At 64.8% G+C, this 7,784-nt stretch overlaps 1 protein-coding gene across 1 annotated transcript; it reads left to right on the top strand.

Moving 5' to 3' along the window:
* Nucleotides 1–3,473: 3,473 nt before the first annotated feature.
* On the top strand, nt 3,474–7,062 carry LOC103166085 (retinal cone rhodopsin-sensitive cGMP 3',5'-cyclic phosphodiesterase subunit gamma). Its single transcript, XM_029047377.1, has 3 exons — nt 3,474–3,592; nt 5,772–5,812; nt 6,911–7,062. Exons 1-3 carry the CDS (start codon nt 3,474–3,476, stop codon nt 6,985–6,987), a joined length of 237 nt encoding a protein of 78 aa, XP_028903210.1. The 3' UTR covers nt 6,988–7,062.
* Nucleotides 7,063–7,784: the final 722 nt, after the last annotated feature.

Raw genomic sequence — 7,784 nt, forward strand, 5'->3', positions numbered from 1 at the left:
CGCCGTCGGGGAAGGCTTCTCGGAGGAGGTGGGCCTTCCGGAAGGATTTGAAGAGGGAGAGAGGAATCGTCTTTGGGATCTGAGGCGGGAGGGCCTTCCGGGCCGGGGGCCGGGCTCGGCGGCGGGACGGGTGAGCTGGAGGCCCGGGGAGGAGGCACTGTAGTAATCGCCTTCTACGGGGGGGGGGGGGGGGGGATCCAAGCAAAATCGGGTCGGCCCCAGTCCCTGTCCATTCATTCATTCACTCATCCGCTCATTCAATGGTATTTATTAATAATAATAATAACGATGGTATTTGTTAAGCGCTTACTATGTGCCGAGCACTGTTCTAAGCGCTGGGGGAGATACGGGGGAATCGGACTGTCCCACGTGGGGCTCACTTTTTTTTAATCCCCATTTTTCCAGATGAGGGAACTGAGGCCCAGAGGAGTGAAGTGAGTTGCCCAAGGTCACACAGCAGACAAGTGGCAGAGGGGATTAGAACCCTCCGCCTTCAACTCCCAAACCTGGCCTCTTGCCACTGAGCCCCACTGAGCGCTCCCCATGTGTAGTGAGTGCACTGTACTAAGCACTTGGAATGGCACCTTGATTCTATTTATCTGCTATTGTTTTAATGAGACGTTCTTCCCCTCGACTCTATCCATCGCCACCGCTCTCGTCCGTCCGTCTCCCCCGATCGGACCGTGCGCCCGTCGAACGGCGGGGACCGTCTCTACCTGTTGCCGACTTGTCCGTTCCAAGCGCTCAGTACAGTGCTCTGCACATAGTAAGCGCTCAATAAATACGAATGAATGAATGAATGAATGAATGAAGCAACAGATGCAGACAATCCCTGCCCAATAATGGGCTCGCGGTCCACAGGGGCCTCGCAGTCTCCGTCTCCATTTTACAGATGAGGGAGTCGAGGCCCAGGGAAGCACCGTGAACCGCCCCAGGTCACCCGGCAGAGCCGGGGCAGGACTCATCATAATAATGTCGGTATTGGTTAAGCGCTGACTACGTGCCGAGCACCGTTCTAAGCGCCGGGGGAGATACGGGGTCATCAGGCGGTCCCCCCCCGTGAGGTGCCCGGTCTTCATCCCCATTTTGCAGATGAGGTCACTGAGGCCCCGAGAAGCGAAGTGACTGGCTCAAGGTCACACAGCTGCCAAGCGGCGGAGCCGGGATTCGAACCCACGACCTCCGACTCCCAAGCCCGGGCTCCTTCCGCCGAGCCGCGCTGCTCCTCGGGTTCCTGCCTCGGTCTGGGGCAGGGTCGGGAGGGCAGAGGTCACAGAGGGGGTCACCGCGGAGGATCTGGGATTCGGGAGGGGGAGCGGAAATCTGCTCGCGGGATTCGGGAGAGGGATTTTCCCAGAGCCGATTGGGCCTAAGCCGCTCGAAGCCTTAGCTGCTCAAACCCCTGGTCCAGCCGGCTCCGTCCCCCCCCCCGCCCCGCCTCCCTCCGGCCCTCATTCGGTCGTCCCGCGTACCTACTGAGCGCTTACCGTGGGCGAGGCGCTGGGAGAGTACGATACGGCAACAGAGAGAGACAATCTCTGCCCACGCCGGGCTAACGATAATAACGATAATCATACTGGTATGGGCCAGGCACTGTCCCAAGCGCTGGGGTAGACACAAAGTCGTCAGGTCGTCCCACGTGGACCCCCGCTCTTCACCCCCCTTTGACAGACGAGGGAACTGAGGCCCAGAGAAGGGAAGGGACCCGCCCACGGTCACCCAGCAGACAAGCGATGGAGGCGGCATTCGAACCCATGACCTCCGACTCCTAAACCCGGGCCCCTTCCCACTGAGCCACGCCGATCAGGATCAGGACGCGGAAGGGAGAGCCCGTCACGGGGCAGGGCCGGTCTCCGATGCCCAAGTGACCATAGAGTAAGCGCCCATTCATCCATTCGTTCAGTAGCATCCGTTGAGCGCTGACTGGGTGCGGAGCACTGGACTGAGCGCTCGGAACGGACGATCGGGCAACAGATGGAGACCGTCCCCCCCCCCCCCCACCGACGGGCTCACGGCCTAATCGGGGGAGACAGAGCTCAATGAATAGCACGGGACGAATGAAGCAACGCGAGCAGGCCCGTCCCCCGCCGTCCCGGGGCCGGACGTCAGAGGATTTGCGTCCGGGGGGTGGGGACGGGCCCCGGGGAGCGGGGTATTTGAGGGGGCCGAGGCGGGAGGCGCCCCCCGGGACGCTCTCGGCCTCCGGCCCGGCCGCGGCCCCGGGGAGACCCCCGCCGGACGGTGAGAGACCCCGGGCGGAGGGCGGAGAGGGACCGGGCCCGGGGCAAGCGACCGGCCCGAGGTCGCGGGGCGGACCCGGGGGGGCGGGGGGGGCGGCCGGACCCCGCCGCCCCTCCCAAGGAGGCCCCGAGAGGTCGAGCGACCCGGCCGGTGTCCCACAGCGGGGCGGAGGCCTTCTCTCGGCTCCCGGGCCGGGCGGGAGACCGGGCTCGGAGAGGTCGAGTGACCCGGCCGAGGTCACCCGGCGGGGCGGCGTCCGACCCGTCTTCCGACCCCCTCTAGGATCCTCGGGGACCCGCCTGTGACGGCGAGGCCGGAAGCCCGTGTCGAGAGAATGATAATAATCATCCTCCCCGGGTCTGTTAAGCGCTTACTAAGCAGCGTGGCTCCGGGGAAAGAGGCCGGCTTGGGAGTCAGAGGTCGTGAGTTCGAATGCCGCCTCCGCCACGCGGCAGCTGGGCCACTGTGGGCGAGGCACTTCTCCGGGCCTCGGTTCCCGCATCTGGAACGTGGGGGGTGAAGACCGTGAGCCTCGCGCGGGGCGACCCGATGACCCCGGATCTCCCCCGGCGCTGAGAACGGTGCTCGGCACCCAGTAGGCGCTTAACAAAGACCGACGTTATTATCACTACGCGCCGGACACCGGACTGAGCGCCGGGGGGGGGATCCGAGCCAGCGGGGTCGGACGCGGTCCCCGTCCCGCGTGGGGCTCCCCGTCCCCGTCCCCGTCCGATGGGGGAACTGAGGCCCGGGGGAGTGAAGTGACTCGCTCCGGGTGACGCGGCGGGGCCGGCGTTCGAACCCGGGACCGCCGAGTCCCAGGCCCGGGATCCACCACCGGGGCACCGGGGAAGGAGGGAGGCCGGGAGGGGGAAGAGGCCGGAGGGAGGGAGGGAGGCCGAGAGGGAGGGGGGCCGGCGGAGCCCGGGCGTCCGGAGGTCACGGGTCCCAATCCCGGCTCCGCCGCCGGCCGGCCCCGGGGCCCGGTCGCTTCCCTCCTCCGGGCCCCGGTGCCCCCGTCCGTCAAAGGGGGATGCGGAGCGGGAGCGGCCCGCGGGCCGGCCCGACGGCCTCGACCATCCCCCCCAGCCGGCGCCCGGCCCGGCGCCCGGCCCAGGGTAGGCGCTCGGCCGATCCCGCCGAGGGTAGCGTGATGTGCCGAGGCCGGGGGGATCGGAGGGACCGACGGGCGGCGGGGTCTGTCCCGGCAGCGGGTGCCGGGGCCGGGCAGGATGAGCGAGGCGGCCGCCTCCTCCCAGGGGCCCTCCACGCCCCGCCGGGGACCCCCCAAGTTCAAGCAGAGGCAGACGCGCCAGTTCAAGAGCAAGCCGCCCAAGAGAGGGGTCAAAGGGTGAGCGGGGGCCGGGCCCGGGGCGGAGGGGGAGTGGGAGGGACGCCCCCGGGGCCCCGGCGCCGCCTGTCATTCACTCGTTGGCTGGTACTCATCGAGCGCTTCCCTAACCACGCGCAGGGCGCCGGACTTTCGCTCGTTCATCCGGTAGGATTTATCGAGCGCTTACTACGTGCGCAGCACTGGACGTTCATTCGATAGCGTCTGTCGAGCGCTTCCCACGTGCCGAGCGCCGCGCTTTCACTCGTTCATTCGACGGTATCTATCGAGCGCTTCCCACGTGCCGACCGCCGGACTTTCACTCGTTCATTCGAAAGTATCTATCGAGCGCTTCCTACGTGCAGAGCGCCGGGCTTTCACTCGTTCATTCGACGGTATCTATCGAGCGCTTCCTACGTGCCGAGCGCTGGACTTTCACTCGTTCGATGGGCTCTATTGAGCGCTTACTACGTGCAGAGCACTGGACTTTCATTCGATAGGATTTATTGAGCGCTTCCTATGTGCCGAGCATCGCACTAAACGCTTGGAAGGGACAAAGCGCTTGTCAGCTGGGTGACTCTGGGCCGGTCGCTTCCCTTCTCTGGGCCTCAGTTCCCCCCTCGGTCAAAAACGGGGATGAAGCCCGGGAGCCTCACGGGGGACGACCCGACGACCCCGTCTCTCCCCCAGCGCTTAGAACGGTGCTCTGCACATAGTAAGCGCTTAACAGATACCGACATTATTATTATTATTATTATTATTATTATTATGTGCAGAAGTCATCGGGTTGTCCCCCGTGGGGCTCCCGGGCTTCATCCTCGTTTCGACAGGCGAGGTCACCGAGGCCCAGAGCCGTGAAGCGCCTCGCCCAAGGTCACGCAGCAGACAGGTGGCGGAGCCGGGATTCGAACCCACGACCTCTGACTCCCAAGCCCGGACTCTTTCCGCCGAGCCCCGCTGCTCCCCTGTACGCCGTTAGGGGTCCGGTATAGCGCTCAGCAGGCAGTTACGGGTCCGGTGCAGAGCTCGGCACACAGTCGGGGGGGGGGGTCTAGTACAGAGCTGAGGACGTAGGGGCCCAGCATAGCGCTCAGCACGCAGTTATGGGTCCAGTGCGGGGCTCGGCACACAGTAGGGGGGTCTAGTACAGAGGTCGGCACGTAGTTCGGGGGCCAGCGCAGAGCTCGGCCCACAGTTACGGGTCCAGTACAGAGCTCGGCACACAGTGGGGGGTCCAGTACAGAGCTGAGACCGTAGGGGCCCAGCATAGCGCTCAGCACGCAGTTATGGGTCCAGTGCGGGGCTCGGCACACGGTTAGGGGTCCAGTACAGAGCTCGGCACACGGTTAGGGGTCCAGTAAAGAGCTCGACAGGCAGTAGGGGCCCAGTACAGAGCCCGGCACACCCCGGGGGTCCAGTACAGAGCCAAACAGTTAGGGGCCCGGCACGGAGCTCCGCTCCCAAGAGTCACCTAGCTGAGGGCTCCGTCCACAACGGGGGTCCGGTTTAGTACCCTGTGCACAGTAGGCGTCCAGTACAGCCCTCCCCGCACAGCGTCGGTGCTCGCGCGATATCGAAGATGACGATCGAGCGAGGCCTAGCGGGTAGAGCCCGGGCCTGGGAGTCGGGAGGTCCCGGGTTCTGCTTAACAAATACCAACATTATTATTATTATTATTATTATTAATCCCCATCCGCCGCTCGTCTGCCGGGTGACAGGTCGCTTCCCTTCTCCGGGCCTCGGTTTGCTCCTCTGGAAAATGGGGACGGAGGCCGGGAGACCCGAGCGGGACGACCTGATCACCTCGTATCTGCCCCGGTGCTTAGAACGGTGCTTGGCGCAGAGTGAGCGCTTAACAGATACCATCATCATTGTTTTTATTTTAAGTACAATCGAACGAACTGAATGCCCTGCACAGGGTAAGCGCTCCATAAGTAGGATTGAACAGAACGGTTTGCAGAGGGTGAGCGCTCAATAAGTACATCTGAATGAACGGAACGCTCCGCCCGGGGTAGGCGCTCAATAGGTAGGATCGAAGGAACGGAACGCTCTGCACAGGCCGAGCGCTCGATAGATAGCACCGGGTGCCGAATCGGGGGACGGAGGGGACTGTGCTGAGCGCCGAGGTGGGGCGGAGCACCGGGGCGGGGGAAGCGCAGCCCAGCGACTCCCGGCCGGGCGACGGTTTGCGTCCCGGCAGGTTCGGCGACGACATTCCCGGCATGGAGGGGCTCGGGACAGGTGAGCCGGGGGGACCCCGGGCCGGGATCACAGCGGGATTCGAACCCGGCTCCCTCGGCGGGACCCCGGCGCTCTCTCCGTGCCCGGCCCCTGCCCCTTCCGTGCTCCCTCCGCGTAACCCCAGTGCTCTCCCCGTGCTCCCTCCGTGCAGCCACGGTGCTCCCTCTCCCCACATCCCCTCCGTGCTCCCTCGGTGCAACTCCAGTGCTCCCTCCCCATGGTCCCTCCGTGCAACCCCAGGGCTCCCTCCCTATGCTCCCTAGGTGCAACCTCAGTGCTCCCTCGGTGCAACCCCAGTGCTCCCTCCCTATGCTCCCTAGGTGCAACCTCAGTGCTCCCTCGGTGCAACCCCAGGGCTCCCTCCCTATGCTCCCTAGGTGCAACCCCAGTGCTCCATCCCTATGCTCCCTAGGTGCAACCTCAGTGCTCCCTCGGTGCAACCCCAGGGCTCCCTCCCTATGCTCCCTAGGTGCAACCTCAGTGCTCCCTCGGTGCAACCCCAGGGCTCTCTCCCTATGCTCCCTAGGTGCAACCCCAGTGCTCCCTCGGTGCAACCCCAGGGCTCCCTCCCAGTGCTCCCTCGGTGCAACTCCAGTGCTCCCTCCCTATGCTCCCTAGGTGCAACCCCAGTGCTCCATCCCTATGCTCCCTAGGTGCAACCTCAGTGCTCCCTCGGTGCAACCCCAGGGCTCCCTCCCTATGCTCCCTAGGTGCAACCTCAGTGCTCCCTCGGTGCAACCCCAGGGCTCCCTCCCTATGCTCCCTAGGTGCAACCCCAGTGCTCCATCCCTATGCTCCCTAGGTGCAACCTCAGTGCTCCCTCGGTGCAACCCCAGGGCTCCCTCCCTATGCTCCCTAGGTGCAACCTCAGTGCTCCCTCGGTGCAACCCCAGGGCTCCCTCCCTATGCTCCCTAGGTGCAACCTCAGTGCTCCCTCGGTGCAACCCCAGGGCTCCCTCCCCGTGCTCCCTCCGTGCAACCGCAGTGCTCCCTGTCCGCTCCGCGTCCGGGGGCGGGGTGCTCGGGGGGCGGGGAGCGGAGCGTGGGGCGCAGGGTGGGGACGGGACGGGACGGGAAGGGACGTGTGTGACCGTGCAGACATCACCGTCATCTGCCCGTGGGAGGCGTTCAGCCACCTGGAGCTGCACGAGCTGGCGCAGTTCGGCATCATCTGAGCCGCCCGGAGGCGCGGGCCCCGCCCCCCTCCGACACCGACCAATCAGACCGCGCCCCTCGACAACAACGACCAATCAGACCGCGTCGTCCGCCGCAGGCCGCGCCCTTCCGCGCGCCGCGCCCTCCCCGCAGCGACCAATCGGGCCGCGCCGCCCCCCGCGAGCCCCGCCCCCTGCGCGAGCCACGCCCCTCAAAACACCGACCAATCGGGCCGCGCCATCCGACGACAGGGGACACGCCCCCTTCGAGCCGCGCCCCTCCGCACCGACCAATCAGACCGCTCCACCCGGCTCGAGCCACGTCCCCTCCTCAAACCACGCCCCTCGAAACACCGACCCATCAGGGCGCGCCACGCCCCCTCGCGGTCCAATCAGACCGCTCCATCCGACTCGAGCCACGCCCCTCCCGCACCGACCAATCAGACCGCGCCCCCTCCCGCTGACCACGCCCCTCGGCAGGGCCACGCCCGTTTCGCACCTCTCCCCGCCCCCTCCGCAAGGCCCCCAGACAAAGCTTGTTTCATTCATTCATTCACTCACTCATTCATTCACTCATCCATTCATTCATTCATTCACTCACTTATTCATTCACTCACTCACTCATCCATTCATTCGCTCATTCATTCATTCACTCACTCACTCATCCATTCATTCATTCACTCACTCATCCATTCATTCACTCATACACTCACTCATCCATTCATTCATTCACTCATTCATTCATTCACTCACTCATCCATTCATTCATTCACTCACTCACTCATTCACTCACTCATTCATTCACTCACTCACTCACT

This window comes from Ornithorhynchus anatinus, chromosome 2 (genome assembly GCF_004115215.2).
Source record: "Ornithorhynchus anatinus isolate Pmale09 chromosome 2, mOrnAna1.pri.v4, whole genome shotgun sequence".
NCBI lineage: Eukaryota > Metazoa > Chordata > Mammalia > Monotremata > Ornithorhynchidae > Ornithorhynchus > Ornithorhynchus anatinus.

What these genes read in the sequence shown, in the direction of transcription:
- LOC103166085 (XM_029047377.1), top strand. Translation starts at nt 3,474, where the DNA reads ATGAGCGAGGCGGCCGCCTCCTCCCAGGGGCCCTCCACGCCCCGCCGG. An exon ending in CCCAAGAGAGGGGTCAAAGG is followed by an intron (nt 3,593 to 5,771) that starts GTGAGCGGGGGC and finishes GCGTCCCGGCAG; the next exon opens with GTTCGGCGACGACATTCCCG. An exon ending in CATGGAGGGGCTCGGGACAG is followed by an intron (nt 5,813 to 6,910) that starts GTGAGCCGGGGG and finishes GTGACCGTGCAG; the next exon opens with ACATCACCGTCATCTGCCCG.